This window comes from Myxocyprinus asiaticus, chromosome 44, assembly GCF_019703515.2.
Source record: "Myxocyprinus asiaticus isolate MX2 ecotype Aquarium Trade chromosome 44, UBuf_Myxa_2, whole genome shotgun sequence".
NCBI classification, from domain to species: Eukaryota; Metazoa; Chordata; class Actinopteri; order Cypriniformes; family Catostomidae; genus Myxocyprinus; species Myxocyprinus asiaticus.
In genome coordinates this window covers 10,265,481-10,285,600 of record NC_059387.1, presented here as the reverse complement: position 1 = coordinate 10,285,600, position 20,120 = coordinate 10,265,481, and the positions used below count along the sequence as shown (strand labels likewise).

The 20,120-nt window shown below is 38.2% G+C and overlaps 1 protein-coding gene across 2 annotated transcripts in view; it reads right to left on the bottom strand.

The window, feature by feature from the left end:
- pard3aa (par-3 family cell polarity regulator alpha, a) overlaps positions 1-20,120 on the bottom strand; it is a 689,440-nt gene extending 669,320 nt beyond the window's left edge. For both annotated transcript variants that reach the window (XM_051687637.1, XM_051687638.1), the window contains exon 1: positions 19,797-20,120. In XM_051687637.1, coding sequence (XP_051543597.1) covers positions 19,797-19,916 — 120 coding nt within the window. In that variant the 5' untranslated portion in view covers positions 19,917-20,120. The remainder of the gene's footprint in view (positions 1-19,796) is intronic.

Sequence of the window (20,120 nt, the reverse complement as noted above, 5' to 3'; positions counted from 1 at the left end):
GGGCAACAGTGGAAAAGCCAAATACTTTCAAACAACATGTGTATGGTATCTGTTGATGACTCACCAGGGTTACCACGGTCATGGTAGGTGGTGCCATAGAGGGCAAGAGGGCGTGGCATTGAGGAAACGTTGTATTTAAATGAAATTTAGGCCTCACACAGGCCACGCTGCTGAGAAAGTTATTTAAACAGCTAAAGTAAGCTCCCTGCCTTTTCATATCCATTATTTACATACAGTATCTACACTTCCTCTGTTTATAGAAACCATGTAGATCCAGAAAGATGTAGACAGAAAGGACATAATTGGAAAAGAGAGGAAGGGTCAGATCAGCCACTATTGTAGCCTTGAACTGCTCAGGCATCCCTTTAAACCTGGAAACCTGACCAGTTGCTAAAAATATTTTTTTTTTTTTAATTGGATTTTTCAACCGAAAGCATACTATGTAAGTGTGGATGTGGCCTAAGTTTGACCACTTACTGTTCCTTAAGTAACTTCAAAGACACTTTATTTCTGAAGGTAATCATTACCCTACCAGAGCTTATCTATACAAATCAAAATTCTTCAAGGAGACCAGCAGCAGTTTGTTTACTGGTCCTCTTTCCCCGCCAAAATGAGCTGTGACTCCAGTTTGGTAGACTGTGCGAAAACAACTTTAGAGTGACACCCATTGATCGTCACTTGGAACCAAGGCCACTTTGTCTTTTCAAAGCAACTCATTAAAAAGAGTTCTGTTTGCTATGGAGCTCTAACAATGGCACATTCTATAAACCACACACACAAACACTCAAAGAATCAATACTAGCTGGCATCAAAGCGCAGTGTATTTTTGTGCGATAAATGAGTAGCAAAAGACACTGTGACTCAAGATTAGTTCGGAAATCCTTAAGGAAGGCATTTGGTCTCACTAATAAACAAATGCATTTGAGTGTATGTTTGTGGTTTGCTTTCATTCAGATACCCTTTTGAAAAGTGGAACAAGCAAAACTGATATATTGGGGTAAATGCGCAAATGAACAGAAGCTAGGATTGGATGTAAATCTGTTAAATTTGCTGTATAATCTGTGTCGAATTTGCATTAAAAATTATATAAAATATAAAGGGATTATTTACAAAAGGAGGATTATTTGCCTTTATGAAACACGTGCTAAAACAATAATCTCCATAAAATCCTGCAAATAATCCGACCAACTGCACCACAGCATGCTAAATCTATTACCTCTGCTCATGTGTTCTACCCATAATAACGATGAGTTGCTGACTAACATTAAGACACTAATCTGTTGGGTTGCTCACCTGATTACACAGATCTCTTACAAATTACAAGGTAGCCCTAATCTTTTGGGTTTGGGTACATGAGTTTCTTTAATTTGCTGCTTTGTTTGTCTTTGCTGAAGACAAGATACTCATATTCAACAGATTCTAAGATGTTTGTTCAGAAATACACAAGAACAAAACAAAATTTCTGTTCCTTTTACTGGTAATTGTTATTAACTTCTTTATTACAAATTTGCATCAAGACAGCGTTTTAAAATAATTAAAATGAAATTACAACCCCAACTCCAAAAATACTGGGACAGTATGGAAAATGCTAATGAAATCAAAAAGGAGTGATTTGTTAATTCTATTCACCCTGTGCTATATTAAAAGCACTATAACAACACAGTATTTGATGTTTTACCATGTGCATTTAATTGTTTGTTTGTTTGTGTTTTTAAATATACACTTGTGACGAGGAGGAGGGCATGGCCGGGCCATGATGGAGCACGGCCGGCACTGAATAAGCTGATCAGCAGGAGAGCAAGATAAGGGGTGGCCAGAGACGCCGCTTCGAGGGAGAGAGACGCACGCGGCATCGTTGCAGGTGTGTCTGTTTGTGTTATGGTTTTTATGTTTGTTTTATGTTGAGTTTTGCATTAAAACTTTATGTTGACTGTTCAGCCGGTTCCCACCTCCTCCTTGCCCATCCTTTACCTGTTACAGTGGTGCCGAAACCCAGGAGGGAGGAGGAATGCGTGTTACGGGGTCCTCGCCGCTGCCATCCGCCAGGGGAGCAGTTGCGGCCGTCTGCCGAGGGACGGAGGGGTCGCTGCCAGCCACCGAGAGCCAGAGGAACAGCAGCCGTCTGCCGAGAAGGGGAGGACTGGTTCCGTCAGCCAGGGGCCGGAGGACTCGCTCCCATTTGCCGGGGGAGGAGCGAGCTGGGGTCCGCCAGAGGGCAGAGGAGCAGTTGAGGACCGGGCGACAGTGCAAGTTCTTCTCCCTCTCTCTCCTCTCTCTCTTTCTCTTTCTGTGTGTCTCTGCTTTCCCTCGTCTCTCTCCCCCATGTTCACAGGAGGCAGGGTGGAACACCGGCTGATAGAATGGCAGCTTCTCACCCCCAGAGATGAGGGGGGGGCGGGGGAGTTAGTCAGACCGGTGGCGCCCCGGCCTGAATCGGGCGGGGGAGGAGTGTGACAAGGAGGAGGGTGTGGCCGGGCCATGATGGAGCATGGCCAGCGCTGAATCAGATGATCAGCTGGAGAGTGAGATAAGGGGCGGCCGGAGATGCCGGTTCGAGGGAGAGAGACGCACGCGGCTGCGTTGCATGTGTCTCTGTTTGCGTTATGGTTTGTTTGTTTTATGTAGCAAGCAGAATTTTACCCCATTAATTCATTATGCAGGTCTTCAACTACACAATTGTACGGGACCTTCATTGCCGTATTTTGTGCTTCATAATGCACCACGCATTCTCAGTTGGAATCAGGTCAGGACTGCAGACAGGCCAATCTAACACACACACTCTATACTAATGCAGCCATGATTCTTGTATTCCGGGCAGTATGTGGTTTGATGTTGTTCTGCTGGAAAATGTAGGGATGCCCCTGGAAAAGATGGCATCTGGATGGCTCCAAAATGTGTACATATCTTTCTGCATCAATGGTGCTCTCACAGATATGCAATTTACCCATGCCATGGGCACTGACACACCCCCATACCATGCCAGACACTGGCTTTTGGACCTGATGCTGATAAAAGCTTGGATGGCCCTTTTCCACTTTGGCCCGGAGAACATGACGGCTGTTTTTTCCAAAAACTATTTTAAATGTGAACTCGGACCACAAAACTTGATTCCTACTTGATTCCTAACTGATCTCCTTTCCATCTCAGATGAGACCGAGCTCAGAGAAGTCGGCAGTGCTTCTGGACAGTGTTGATGTACGGCTTCTGCTTTACATACTAAACCCTTAACTTGCATCTGTGGATGCAGCAGTGAATGGTGTTGACTGACAAAGATTTACTGAAATATTTCAGAGCCCATGTCATGATATCTATAACAGATGAATGACTGTTTTTAAGGCTGTGAAGTCTAAAGGAATCGGAGATCATCTTCATTCAGAAGGGGTTTTCGGCCTTGCCCTTTATGCACTGAGATTTGACTGGATTTCTTGAATCTTTTAACTATATTGTGCACTGTAGAGGGTGAAATGCCCAAAAACCTTCCAATTTGTCTGTGGGGAACTTTGTTCTCAAAGCACTGGATTATTTGCTGATGCCTCTGTTGGCAAATTGGTGAGCTTCAACCCATCCTTGCTCTTAAAGGACTAGATTTATTTTGGAGGCCCTTTATATATTATAACACGATTGGATACCTCACCTGTTTAACATCATCTGTTTCACGTCACCTTGTTATATCAACTCCTCTGATTGTTTAGTCCTAAATTGCCCATCTCAACTTTTTTTTAGTGTTGCAGGCATAAATTTCAGAAAAAAAAAAAAAAAAAAAAATCTTCAAAAAGCAATACAGTTAATTAGGTAAAGCATGAAGGACCTTGTCTTAATACTGTTTTAGTTTGAATACAAGTCAGAGTACATGTACAAATCACTCCATTTTGTTTTAATTGGCATTTTTCATAAGGTCCCAACTTTTTTGGGAATTGAGGTTGTAAATGAAATGAGACAGTGGCTGATGTCTACATCTCTGATTTACATTTCTAACATGGAACTAATCTCAAATTATCAGAGTTCTAACCCATAATCCTAATCCCAACTGTCCAATCAGTAGCAACTTTATTGCCTTCTTTATGAAACCATCAGGGTGACAGAAAATATAATCCAAGGGCAACATTTTGATGGTTCAGGCAAAGTGTGTGTTGGGCCACCAGGCTTTCTCAAAATGGATTAATAGTGTCCTGTTTCTCCTGTTATCTTCTTGGAAATAAAAAGTCATTGCATTTTTAATCCAATTTTGTGTCTTAAATTTTGCCTTAACAAAAATATCTTATAATATCTTACAATTTTGTAGTTCAATCCAAAATAATGAGTCAAGAAGGAGAAGTTAAGGAGATTGATCAAGTCAAGAAGGTTGATATCGCTTCTGGTTCTGGTTCATTCTTCACACTGTACACTGAAAGAAAATCAAGCCAAGTACTGCATTCTGTGATACAGTATTCCTCATAGCGTGCCCTGGTATTGGCAAATGTAGAAGTAAAAAGTAAGTCCGTATTTCATGCACACAGGCAATTTGCATTCAGTGAACGCATTCTGTGAACTTGTGTATAAATATGGCCAAATTAGAGAGGTATTTCCAACACTCTCCAACAGGTAGGTGGTGCGTTGGTTGTCTTGGTTTTTAGTATATTTTTGAACTTTGGAGCAGTATAACTCTAAATCTGTTTATGGCATGGAGGCAACTCATAATCTGTGCAAATTTTACAGACTGCCATGATTAAATATGATGGAAGACATGTCCCTCCAATCTTTCACAACAGTGTTTAACAAACAATTAGAATGACTAAGCATGCAGAACTAAATGCGCAGAACACCACAAAGACATCCAGCTGCACTGAGGGGAAAACAAGATAACCTACAAAAGTTTCAGGCATGCTCCACTATTCCCCAGGAATAGGAGAAGGAGTTAAATTAACTTCAATATTGCAAGATATATGGATTATGTTGATATTATCTGTGGTTGTCATAAAAATGTCACATTATTGATAGTTATACTTAAAAGACCTAGATTCATTAGACTAATGATTACAAATGAAATATATCTGCTATGTACAATTCAATAAGTTGTCAATAATATATATAAAACACATCTATAAATCTGTCACACCATATGAAATTACAAGGGTTCAACTTGTGATGTGCCAAAAAGTAGATACAAATTCCAATCAGTCTAGCCAAGAATGTGCAGTACAGTAGTTTTTTTATGCTTATATATATATATATATATATATATACAGTATTTTTTTTATTTTTATTTTTTTTGACCCTCTTTGATCAGTGGGAGTCTGAATATTTCTTTGATTTACGACTCTGTTGAGACTGTATCTGCTATAACTGCATCATTGCAACTCTCTACATTCAAATTATCACATAGGCGTTTAAAATGCCTTTCGGTTATGTAATTACTCTTAGAAGTTTCAGAGGCACGTACACTGTGGTTTCATTGATATTGTCTGTACTTGTGGTTTCCCATTAAACTCCCATGAGGATTTCAAGTGATTGCTTGGTAAACAGTAATTCTGGTCATATTGGCCCCACCAAATTGTAATTTTGCACAGATGTCATTGGCTACGGCTTATGCTGGCATTTCCAATATGATTTTATGATTCTCTGGTATACCTGCTCAGTTCACTTTATACAATATCAAATATAGCAAATAATGGATGACTTCCTGTTTCAAAAGTTAATATGTCAACACAGGACAGAAAACGGTGCTATTTTGCAAAGTGACTTATTTTGTTATTTTATGTAACATAAATGCAAAAGTGATAGAATACTCAGAAAAGTTCAGATTCTAATCTTTCAAATGATACCTTGTGTGCCTGACTCATGTACTATATACGGGGTCTTTAACATTTTAAGCGTAGTTTTTTATTTGCGATATAGCGCCCCCCTGTGGACCCTCCGGCAAGTCCATAAGCACCAATATTTCAATATAAAGAAATTAGAACAGCTATATTTAGCTACATATATTTTTTACTGAAACATTTTAACATGAAAAATGTCATCCGGAAACATTTGTCATAATTTGAGTGATGACACAAACGAATAGTTGAATCAGAGATTTGAATTGATTCAATGAAACTAACTGATTCATGGGAATTAATTGAATGCACCAACTCTAACACCACTTTTGCAATGTAAGTTTAAATCAGAGACGCTATTAAAACATCATTCATACCGCTCTCATACCTGCAAGCCGTGAGACAAGGAACAATCGCAAAACTAATCTAATTATACACTTTTTAGGAAACCTAATAGCTAAACAAAAGATCTGTGCCCTTTATCCAGTTGAGGTCAAAGTTCACTGCAGAAAGTGAGACCAAAAACAACAAATGGAGGGATGAGTGATGTGGGTTTTCTGCTGAACAAATGGAGCATTATAAGGCTCCAGGGTTGACACAGAAGGGGCGGCTTTAAGAGGCCACCCTAAAGGGGAGGAAACAGAGAATAAAGATTTAAGCAGCAGTGGGTCTGTCACACCTGTCCAGTGCAAATGATCTGCAGACGCCACATGGAGAATGGATTCAAAGCAGCTAGGAGTCAAAGACAATGGTCAACAAACAGCTGTGATATGAATGCTCTACCCCAGGATCGCAGGAGACCATGCACCTTTGATATTCTGATGATCACAATTACACAGACGCTTACATGGATATGATACTAGATCAGTAATGTTATTAATGTCTCTGATGGAATAAATTAGGTACAGAACCTATTTCTGTCATGATGTTTTAATGACCTGAACAAAAATGGTTATGACCTGTTACATTTTAATTCACTTTTAATCTGGTGAAAACAAGGGTAGTGCAAAGTGGTCGACCAATACAGGTATAGCACAGAGGACTATAAATTGGCCGATATTTGTTTTCTCATTTAGTTTCTCGCACCGGGAATTGCCTGCTTGAACGTGAAGGAGATATCTGAGACATTTAAACAACCAATCACAGTTCATTTTGTTGTTATGTGCCATTGTATTACTACAATAACTTGCGCAAATCCAGCGCTTTCTTCCTGTGGAGCGTTCATATACTGTATCTTCCTCTGAAGTGCACATTCTATCAGCCTGGATCAAAACTGTTGGATCACTAAACGGGAAAAAACTGCATCACTCAACAGGAGAAACTGCTAACAACCATCTAAAACACACAAAAATCGTATTTCTTTAAATAAAGTTTTTATTTTAATAACGTTAAAGTTATATCGGCCACCCTGCTCTCTGAATATTGGCATCGACCATCAAAAAAATGACAACTAGCATGTCCAATCAGAATTAAAATGAGAAAACCTAATAAATTCTAATTCTGAATTTTAATTGAATTCGAATTCACAAAGTAATCAAAATGCAAAATCGTAATTAGTTAACATTTAAAGCTATGGTGTGTAGCTGTTGCGCTACTAGAATTGCAAAAATAACGATTCATTTCAAACAGGTTTCCCCAACACACCTCCTTCTATTGGTCGGCCAAAAACAGGCAGTCCTGTCCCAAACCCATGCCGTTGGTTGAGCTAATATGTATTACACATAAACATAATATCATAAACACAACATATGAGGTATTTCCAGAAACATTAGATGATATTAAAAATCAAAGTTCAAACATTAGCTCAAATCAACAGAGTTTTGATCTAAAAACAATGGCCAATTCAATTGAAATTCCCACTCATGTTCTGAAATGGAGCCATTTCTTAAATTCAGAATGTTGCCAAACCCTGACACAAACTAAAGACAAATCTCACCCTGAATGTAGGTGAAACATAAATCTAAATTCCCTCTGTCTGCTTTCCTTGTATCATCAGTGATCCTCACTGGGGTAATTCCCAGACATCAAACCCATCATGATTGCTTATAGACTGGGATAGACACTTTTTCTGGCACAAATACTCACACTGACAGGTGGCTATGAGGGTGAATCTCACAAACACTGTCAAGAAATGTCCAGGTCATTTTTCAGCCTAAAGATTTGTCAAAGGATAATGAACATTTTCTTTCTTATTGTCTGTAATATTTTAGAGAAAAATGTGATTAACCATAGTGCAAAATGTGCAATTTTGTATCTCATTTGCTATTATTAAACTATATAATATAAATATCAGATTTACTTTGGCAATCAGCCATCCAGCACTCTAGATTTTGGCACTGGCCATAAAAAACACACACACACACACACACACACAACACCCATATCAGTTGACTACAATAAAATAGTTGGCATAACTTGAGCTCATATCATTGTGGAGTATGTTCAGCTGTCTTTTTGTACAAAGGAGGATAAAAAAATCGAAGAAGTCTAACAGTGGAGGCGAAATTACAACATAATACAAGGTTCCTGATCTAATGATGAGAAAATGGAAACATTGACGGTCTTGGTTTCACAGTGGCATCTGAAACCAGGTACAAAATAAAGCAAAGTCAGTGCTGGAGGACAAAACATAACTGCAAATTGAGTATCAAGGCCAATGTCATTCTCAGAACTGATATGTCTCCTACTGTTTCCTACTGCTAAGTTGAAATACATTCTATTATACAACAGTTAGTTCCGGTCCTCGAATCTGATTGGCGAAAGACTTCTAATCTCAACATGTTCATGTGTATCAACACACAAATAAAACTTCTTCATCAGGATGATCTCTGCAAATTGATCTGTCTTGGCTTGATGTGAGAGCATGTTTCATAATGTGTCCTTGAAAACACATAAAAGATTTTTGGCTCATTTATTTATTAGTCAACTTCTCACTTGTTTCTACAAGCAAAATTAGCTTCCTTCGGTGGATGGATGGATGGATCATGTATTTCAAAATGTAAAATAACTATTACGTTTCCAATCCCAGTGTCAAAGTACCTGCAATTCCTGCATTTCCTCCTTAGCAAGAGACATCCAGATATATTTGACTCTCATAAATACAATGCATGTGTTTTTGTGGGCCTGTGCTTAAATGAGGCTATAATTACAGCCTTAAGACTGTGCAGGATTAAACAGCAGTGGTGATGTCTGATCCTGGCTGACCAGAGGAAATCATCACGTGTGCTTCTGCTATTGAGAGCAGCAGGGGGTCATTAAGTTCAAAGCAATACAAATAATTCAATCTTGAACAGTCAAGTCACATCAAGTCACAATTAGTCTACTTCATAGAGATCCCATAAATGGAATGCCGAGACATTTTATTCTGTTTGTTCATCTCAGCATTTCCCATTTCTTAACCCTTTGCAGGCAATTCCAAGTGCAGTCATAAAGGGGTGAATCTCATGAAACCTGTCAAGAACATATCCGGGTCATATTTCACACACACAAAAAGAATTATAATATTAAATTATATTTTGCATACAACATAAGAAAAAGTCTATTTAAAGTACCATCAAGATGTTTTGCATTGTGACATTTTAAACTCTCATTCCTGTAATGTGTACAGTGTTCCTTTTCATTATTCATTATTGTATTGTGGAAAAAATAACTATTATAATTATTTAAAGGAATATCCTGGGTTCAATACTTGTTAAACTCAATCCACGGCATTTGTGGCATAATGTCGATTACAACAAAAATTAATTTGGACTTAATTTTTAAATACCCATTTAAAAATTAACTCTTTTTAAAAGAGTGAGGCACTTACAATGCAAGTGAATGGTGCCAATCTGTAAATGTTAAAATACTCACTGTTTCAAAAGTGAATCCACAAGGCGTTAACAATATGTGTGTTAAAATGATTTAGTACAGTTTTTAAAACATGCATTCCTCTTCACTGTATTAGAATTCCTTTAAACACCTACTGTTTCCGATTTCACCGTGAGATCAGTCTGGTACATAAGCAGTTTTTAATTAATTGAAGCCAGATTAAGGCTGAATTAACTATAGTAGAAAACCCCTAATGTCTGAGAAAAATATCAATACAGTAATGCTTTGCAAGGACTGTAATGAATAAATAACCTCCTTTCCAATCATTTCCAATCATTTTCCTCCTCCCAACTCAAGTCTGCTGTCTGAAGCCACTTCCTGCATACTGGATTTATATAGACTCATGGGAAAGTAAATGGAAAGGCTGTAGACAGCAGTCTTGCGATGGAGGAGGAAAAGATTGGACGTCCTGAAGAAAGAAGCCTATTTATTAGTGTTATTGATGAAGGGTTCGAGTTCTCTCTGCAGAGTCATGTCTATCAATAGATCACAGGTTAATTCAGCCTTCTCACACTCCCGCTTACACAGCAAATCACTGATCCAGGCAGATCCATGCCTGCTCTCAGCTATCCCCAAAATGAAGCATAGGCTCTGGAAAGAGCACGCTCCACTCCGCTGGGAAAACCCACTCTGGCTTGGATCAATAGCCTGCCGCCTATTTTCTGCTGAGGTAGAGGTAAAGGGTGCCTGCTAAGCCATACAAGCATGGGTGTTTTTGATGTATGTGTGTAGTATCCAAGTCTCTACTGTCTACAAGGACACTCTAGCTCTGTTCCAAAAACAAGACATCTGCCTGCGACAATAGCATTTTAAGGCATCAAAGGCGCACACCCGACAAGCGGGTTGTTCCAAAAGGTTAGAAATGTATTATGCTGCCTAATAAGATACCTTGTTCTGGACAATTTCTAAGGCCGCATCTCACCTGGTCTCATAAAATTACGTTACTGTAGCTACATTTTTGCTAAATGATTTTTACATGGCTCATTATTGTACGTATCGCGGCAGTTTCCAAAAAGAACACTAGAGGCGCTACAACAACAATGAACTGTATTCCCTTTTATACAAATCACAAGTAAAATGGCAGTTTATCACTAACTTTTCACTCTGTTCCTCACACAATGCTATCTAATGACATAAAAAACTTTACAACAGTGCATGACTTGTTAGGTGAATGTAAGGACATTTTAACGGTTGTATTCCTAACTACATTAACTACTTTTCCATCCAAGTATTTTTAGCGAAAAAAGTTTTAGCACATCAAAATAAAGTGGATGAAAACACAAATTATCGCTAAAATTTCACGTGTCGACATAATATTTTTCTGTTTAACTCTAGCACATAAACTCTATGTCGATATTTCAAATGTCGCGAAAAACTGGTTTGGAAACACATTTTGTCGAGAAAATTGGCATCAACGCACAAATGTAGTGTCACATGACAGAGTTTACCCCAATCGTTAGCCTGTGTTAATCATGACGACAGTATACATCTTTGAAAGCTGATTTATTGTAAGTTATTATGGATTGATCTTAACGGTATACCTGCACATCAGTGTGCTTTTTTGGAACACTAACATATAGCCCAATTCTAAAAAATTATTGTTTAGCTTACTTTTTTAAAAATGTCGGCAAAATTCCCTGTATTATATTAAATAAATTAGCCTACCAAATGAATAAATCATTAAATAAAATAATTACCAAATGAAAAAAATATATATTTTAAAAAATATATTTTTAGACCTATATGTGCCTTTTCTTAACACAAACTTAAATTAGCCTTATCCTGTTCTGTAGACAACAGAAACAGTCAGCTGAATGACATTCTCAGAATGTTCTACACTTTTTTCAAGACTATAAACTATCAGAACTATTCGAGTTAACTTTCAGAAAATGAGCTTTTGAACATTTTAAAACATTTAAATATTTTAAATCTAACCCTTTTTACCTTGGATCGCATTTGCTGAGCTTCTCCAGAAAATGTAAATTGCATTATGACACTAAAGTTACAATCAATTACAATCAAGTTCAGTTGGTCGTTAAAAGTTACTGGACAAATATGCAGGACATAATGCAGTTGTGATGGCGATGCTTTAGATTAGATGATTGTTCAAAATAGCCTATTGAATATCAGGACTGTATCGTTTGTAAACCCTGATATTACACCGCATCAGTTTTTCTTTAATATATGTGCACACAGCATATACACATCGATGGATGGTCCTTATACTAAAGAATGAAAGTTTCCCCTACTACTTGGTGCAGGTTGCCAGCTTGAACAGGGCCATGACGATTCACTTTCGGGTCAGAACCGGTGTGCAATCTGAGATAGGCGCAACATCAGGAGGACCAATATCACAGTCCTATCAGAAGGGCAACTGCTCCCTTTTGATTGCAATTCCTCATCTTCTGATTGCATTTATTTGTGAAATTAAAATGACAGTAAGCTGGCTAATTTCAATGAATTTTCTCAATACTCTCCCCATTTTACCAAAACTTCTGCAAACTAAAATTAGGGACCTCTCGAAAGGAACACAATTAGCGATATACACACATTTCTGTATGGAAACGGCTTAGGGGCAGATTTATTTTGCAATAAACCAAAACTTATGCGACAAAGTGTTTTTTTAGGCATGACATCATCACACACACCATTTTTATCGATAACAGGCAGAAGACGGCAAATTTTGCAAAAACATTTTACGCATTTTCACTTTGTCGATAAAAAAATACTGCGAAAAGTGGATGGAAGCTAGGCTATTGACAAGCTTGTTCAAGTGTGATCAAATTGAGCAGTAGCTCAACTGATAGAGCACTGTACTTGTGATGCAAAAGACCGGGGTACGAGTCCTGAAGAGTATTTGAGTCAACAGGAGTTGAAAGAGTCATATAAGCACCACAAAATTAAGTGGTTGCTTCAGCCATTACATTTTTATCTCACATTCACTTTTATGCCACTTTCAGTAAAGTTTAGGTTTAAGGTTCAGGCTAGGGTTTATTAGATTTAAAAGCTGATAAACCTCACCTGTTTGGAAGAAATTTTTTACTTTTTGGGAGCGAGTTTAACTCGCTTTTTGCGCCACCCAGTGGACATTTCACCTCTGAACTGCCACGATATGCGTAATGAACCCCATAATATAATTTTGAAAACTGCCACCTCAGTCACCAGATTGTCAAGAGATCCAGGCTGGCCATATCACAAGCATCCTTCGTAGAAAAGGCAAAAATAAATCCAAGATGGCGGATAAGGCAAGAGAAATGTTGATTATAAATAAAGTTATTTAATTTAATACTGAAAAATATCAATAAAATGGTTCAGTGTAATAAAAAATGAATTCTTTTACCCCAGATTTGTGTGTGCTGTGTATTTTTATGCTTGTCAGAGTATTGTGTTGTTAGCTTAGCAACATGCTAACAACTCTATAGGCCGCAATACCCGACTGGGCTCCAGGAGTATTTTTCCCATTACTTTTTTCCATTGACTTTTCATAAAATACTTCATAAAAGAGTTCTAAGTCATGAACCAAACAAAGGAGCTCAGAGGTGAATCACAACATCACCAATCTTGCTTTGAAGCAAAAAATATTTATAAATCTGACAAAAATACAAAAGGTACAAGACTGTGTGCTTACCATCTTTCACAAGGGCACGAACTATAATCCAATAAAGCATTGCGAATGACATAATCGAATATAAAACATGGAAATACACAGAACAACTGATTTTAGGTTTTTGATTTTAAGTATAGAAACAATATACACTATATTGCCAAAAGTATTCGCTCACCCATCCAAATAATTGAATTCAGGTGTTCCAATCACTTCCATGGCCACAGGTGTATAAAATGAAGCACCTAGGCATGCAGACTGCTTCTACAAACATTTGTGAAAGAATGGGCCGCTCTCAGGAGCTCAGTGAATTCCAGCGTGGTACTGTGATAGGAGGCCACCTGTACAACAAGTCCAGTCATGAAATTTCCTTGCTACTAAATATTCCACAGTCAACTGTCAGTGGTATTATAACAAAGTGGAAGCGAATGGGAATGACAGCAACTCAGCCACGAAGTGGTAGGCCACGTAAAATGACAGAGCGGGGTCAGCGGATGCTGAGGCGCATAGTGCGCGGAGGTCGCCAACTTTCTGTTGCTACAGACCTCCAAAGTTCATGTGGCCTTCAGATTAGCTCAAGAACAGTGCATACAGAGCTTCATGGAATGGGTTTCCATGTCCGAGCAGCTGCATCCAAGCCATACATCACCAAGTGCAATGCAAAGCGTTGGATGCAGTGGTGTAAAGCACGCCGCCACTGGACTCTAGAGCAGTGGAGACGCGTTCTCTGGAGTGACGAATCACGCTTCTCCATCTGGCAATCTGATGGACGAGTCTGGGTTTGGCGGTTGCCAGGAGAACGGTACTTGTCTGACTGCATTGGGCCAACTGTGAAGTTTGGTGGAGGGGGATTATGGTGTGGGGTTGTTTTTCAGGAGCTGGGCTTGGCCCCTTAGTTCCAGTGAAAGGAACTCTGAATGCTTCAGCATACCAAGAGATTTTGGACAATTCCATGCTCCAAACTTTGTGGGAACAGTTTGGGGATGGCCCCTTCCTGTTCCAACATGACTGCGCACCAGTGCACAAAGCAAGGTCCATAAAGACATGGATGAGCGAGTTTGGTGTGGAAGAACTTGACTGGCCTGCACAGAGACCTGACCTCAACCCGATAGAGCACCTTTGGGATGAATTAGAGCGAAGACTGCGAGCCAGACCTTCTCGTCCAACATCAGTGTCTGACCTCACAAATGCGCTTCTGGAAGAATGGTCAAAAATTCCCATAAACACACTCCTAAACCTTGTGGAAAGCCTTCCCAGAAGAGTTGAAGCTGTTATAGCTGCAAAGGGTGGGCCGACGTCATATTAAACCCTATGGATTAAGAATGGGATGTCACTTAAGTTCATATGCGTCTAAAGGCAGATGAGCGAATACTTTTGGCAATATAGTGTAGTTTATGTTTATTGTGAAATATTGCAATAAATACAATTATATAAGTAGTTTTAGGGTGAAGGGAAACCGACTTATTTGCGTCATTCACAGTGCGTCATGGGAATGGGCGGTCGCTTCCAGGCTTGTTTGGTTCTCTGATTGGTTGATCTTTTTTATCTGCTGAACCATGGGTATTGTAGTTGTTCACCAAGAACTCCGCTATTAAACACAATTTTTAAACAATGAAGTTGAAATAACACTTCAAATGAAGAATATATACCATAGAGAACAACCTTGGAGCTCACGTTAGGTTATCGGTAAAAATACATTCATCTATGGAAATTAATGGGATTTTTACTTCCGGAACCAGAATGTTGTGCTCTATAGAAATCAACTGACCCTTTGCTAAGCCCCACCTTAAAAGCACATCTGACCAATCCTGTCTTAGCAACTGTTGCCCTGCCGCCATTCCTCTGACATGCGTTTGCTATTTTCCATTAACAGCCTATGGAAATAATGTGTATTGGAGTACTTTTAAGAGGGACTGAATCAAAATAATTAACAAAATATAAAACACGTTGTTGCCGGGTCATTTGTAATAGTGACACAAGTTACCCAGAGAGGATACACACAGTTTTTGTCTATCTTTTTTTTTAATCATCTTTACATAAATCTGGAGGAGAGCATTTTATGGATTAAACTGTGTCAGCCCTCATTCCCAAATGAACATATAACACCTGCAACGACACCTACAGTACATTTGCTCCAAGGTAAATTAAAGCTAATAACTGAACGTTAATTAATTTATGTATTGATTCAAGTTATTGTAAAAGTGATAGTAAATAAACAGTTCACAGAATCAAAATGTGTTATGAGATGTTATAAACAGCTGTTCACTTACGCTAATTTTATTAGATGTGTAATCGCTATTAAATGAAGTTTTCCTCTTTTCAATTGACTGTAATAATCATTTGCCTTAATTTTGATTCACAGCCTCCAGTTTTTGATCAAATTATTGTGTCATTTAACAATCTCTTTTACAAAAAGCTTCAGAGAAATATGCATTTCAGTGTCACTATTCATACCACCCCACGTAAAAATATTATCCATTCTGTTTATGAGAATATTTTGCCAAAAACCGCATTGTTCACGGCAATCTCTCGTTCATTCCTATGGGGAGTTCTGCAGAGTTTGTCAGAGCGAGCGACCGTAACCATGGGGGGGTGGAGCTTAGCGAAGGGTCAATTGCGAGTCTTCTGTGCACAGATTAGCTACCTATGTAGAGCGTTCCAAATAGGTCACTTATGAGGGACCATTTCAGTTAGGATGCTGCTTTAATAGGCAGTAGACACCAAGGCAGCTAACTAGGTTTTGGACTAAAGCTCCTGTCTAGATTTATGAAAAGAATGAAAATTCAATGGAGAACGACTCTTAAGCAGGAAGCTTGCTCTCTGAGGGTTGTGTTGAAATGCGAGGTCTCTTCAAGGTGATGGAGCTCAAGTTTCATAGCTTGCTATAAGAGTGACTGACTTTTAAACAGGGTTGAAATAAATGTTTCTGTACACTTATCTGCCTTCTGAACATAGTATTATATAGATTCTGTGTTGAGGTTTACTGCACAGATTTGTGGAGCTGAGACTAACTAACCAGTGCTCAACCAAGGCCAGTAGTTCAGATTTTGTCCTGAACATATTGCAACATATTGTTATATGTCTAAAAATGGAGCAGGTATTTTCAAAGTCAGTGCATAAAAAACACATGTACATAAGCAACAAACAAAGTTAGTTGTGAACATGCATAAATAATGAAACTGAAGCACTGGGCCTATATTGGACAAATGACAGTTCATAAACTGGCAATGGGCCATCAGGCCATCCATATTGTTGGGCCAGCTGATCAAACTGTGTTTTGATGGAATGCACTCTCTCTAACTGCTTAACAAATGTTGATGTATGCATGTACATACATACAACCTACTAAGCCTTTTGTCCTTATAGCATCTCCAGAGTGCTTGTAAAGCAGCAAATACTTTAGTCATGGAAAAAAGAAGTCCATTACAAGAATGCAAAGAGTGACAAATCTGAATAACTTTCCATACTTAAAGCAACACTGTGTAAAAGAGAAATGTCCTGGCAATATCAGCATTGGTTTACCAAACTATTAAAGTCCTGGGGAACAGAAGCGCTTGGACGTAATGCCAATGTTAACAACAGATTGTTGTGAGTTGGGCAGAAATAATGGCATTGTTGCCAAACATTTAGAAGGTAAGCAATAGTCTAAAGGCCCTTTAACCCTTCCATACATATCGTCACACATATGTGACGGTTAATAACTGGGCCCCGCAGAGTAGCATCACACATATGTGTTTCTGCAACAACCAGTTACGTTACAAGCTGCCAGATTCAAATCGGCTTTCGCGCCGACACAGGCTGCGCTGGTCAAGAATCTGTTGTTTAAATTTGCTCAAACAGTTACTCATACAATCTTTTAAACCACAGAATAAGTTTATTTTATATACATACATCCAACTCATCACCAAAGTACCACGATAAAAAGTTTACAGCTCGTATACGCACAGTCAATACATCAAACGTGATCTTCCTCCGATGTGTGCTGCCATTTGTTTACATTAATGGCGGTTGTCATTCATCAAACAAACAGCTACTCAAAGAGTCTTTTCAAGCACATAATATGTTTATTTTATGTAACAGAGTAATTGTCACCAAAGTACCACGATAACAGTTCACAGCTTGTATATGCACAGCCATCATATCTAAACGCGATCTTCCCATGCACGCAGCCATGTCTGCTGATTAGGTGCAGATGCGGTTTTCATTCACACAAACAGCAACTCAAACAGTCTTTTCAGGCATATAATATGTTTGTTTTCTGAAACAGACAGGCAAACTATCACAAAAGCACCACGACAACACTTTAAAACTCGTATACTCACAGTAAAAACATGCTGATCGTGCGTGATTATCAGATGCATGCAGCCAAGTCTGTTTACATTAGCGCTTGTCACACACACACACACACAATGTTTGAGAAGTCAAACAGTGCTTATAGGCAAACCTGACAGCTGATATTATTTGTTCATTTGTTTTTTACAGCTATAAAAACAAAATAAATAAAACAAAAACAGTACAGCAGACATTACCCATTTGTTCACATGTTTGCTATATTATATACAGTATTTTGTTTTATTTATTTTTTATGACAAGAAATCAAAAATTCAAATAAAATTAAAAAAAATACTTGTCTACATTCTTCCCCCCATGCAGTTTCACGTGCAAAAATAACTCACTCCAGGGGGCACTGCAGAGGAATTTAGACCCTACTTATGAAAAGGTTAAAACAACAGTGAAGCTTGTAGCTATGCAGTATCTACATAACTACAGACAATAATCGACTTAATTCATTAATAAACAGCCATTGTTCCTGCCATTGAATTGGAATAAATCAAAGTTTATCATGCACTCCTAGTATTTTTCAGTCCAAGATCAACCACTATAACCAATTTCTTTTTTTCTGCATGCAGCTCAGGTGGGAAAACTTGTCTCAAAGCTTTTTAAGATCTATGTAAAGAGGATACAATTTCCAGTATATCTGCTCCTAAGCATGCACATGCAGCTTAAGCCAAAATCAACAATGTATTTTAAATCTAGTTTAAAACACATTTGTCAAGTTCGCAGAAATGTAATCTTTGAATCCAAGTTGGTTTCGCACATTTTTGAAACACACTGACATGACTTTAAAAAAGTAATGTGTGTAACCATCAAGTTAAAGGTATTGAAATATTTTTCTTTTACATTTAATACATGAGAGTGTACGCAACTTAATCGTTCATTTAAAAAACAATTATATTTTTCAAGGTGACCATTTTTTTTTTTCATTTTTTTTTTTTACAAATATCATGATATTTTGAGTCAAGAATATCAAGACGTATTGTCAGGGTTACACCAAATGACCTGATCCAAATGTGACATCATAAAAATGTAAAAATGTTGGTATTTAATGATATGACAAAACAATTATAGTAAATAAGTCTTTTGAGTCTAATGGGAGTCTCTGTTTAATTTTTATTTATTTATTTATTTTTGGTCACATGACAACTAAATGGTAACCTACATGTTGGTTACACCATGTGACTTTGATCTGGTGGACAAAAGTTTTTCAAATATTAATCATATTTTTAAAATAAATTGTTTCATTGCTCATTCTTATTATATTTATCATATAAAATATAATAATAATTTTATTCTGTCTCCAGATGGTTACACCACATTACATTTTTTTACTTTAAACCCCCCAAAATATCAACTGCATTTGTAATGTTTTAATTTCTTAATAATTTAATAGATCTAGACACACACACATAAGGGCTGTAGGGCTGCCTTTAATGCGTAATTCAGTGTGATTAATTCTATAAAAAAAATGTATGCAATTAATCATAAGGAATATTCCTTCCACCGAAGCAATTCAAGCTTGAAGTTTCCTCCAGGGGGCAATTATTATTATTTTTTTTTTTTAAATAATAATAATTATATATATATATATTTGAACCAACAAACTTTCAGTATCCGGCCAGATTTCCAACCACTAAGCCACGCAACCCCCCAGAATCATCTTTTAATACATGCATCCACTCACAAACCAGTAAATAAGTGAAGTGTTTTAATGCATCATTCAGAGTGATATTCAAAGGGTGAACATGTGTGAATCCAGCTGGGCAAAGAATCGTTCCTGATTTCCAAGGAAGTTTCCAGTCCTTGCCCTCTATCTGCGTCTTTCAAGTTGTTCTTATCCTTCCTGCTGACTTGCCACCACTGTAATGCATCTTACTGTGACATAAGAGAGTTATAAGACCCGACATGTCATCTTTTAAGATAAGATTTGTTGCGAAGTTTCGAACCCGGACGCACAAACAAAAAACAAATGTAACAAACAACCCATCCTGACTGGGGTAATGCATACGACGTCATAAAAAGAAAACATAAATGCAAATGCAATTTGAAACAAAACCATCAATCAGACTGTTCGGGAATACCGACAGTCCTCCTTTCTTTTCTCTGTTCTCTTTCTTCCAGAAAAAGCGCCATGTTGAGAACAGCACTGAGTTGACACGCTGTTTCCCCTCCAAAAGAAACACTCGACTTACCTTGGCTATGGCTTTTTTATATCTCATCGCTGCTTGCTGAATAAGATTGTGTACTGTGATATTCCCATCCCCACAGGGAACGACCACCCGGGTCCTTCCGAAACATACTGTCACTTTCATATTCGCCCAATATTCCCAGACACTCCTCGGGAAGCGCGTGAAGGGTTGCACTCTTCAGACACAATCAGTTAGCGATGGTGACATTGTATCCAGAAAGGTGAAAAGCGGGATAAATCCTCATGTTTTGTTCCTCAGGTGGGACTGGACCACCTGTTTGGCGTCTGTGTACTTGTCTCGGCGTGTGTCGTGGGTGAAGTGTCCGTG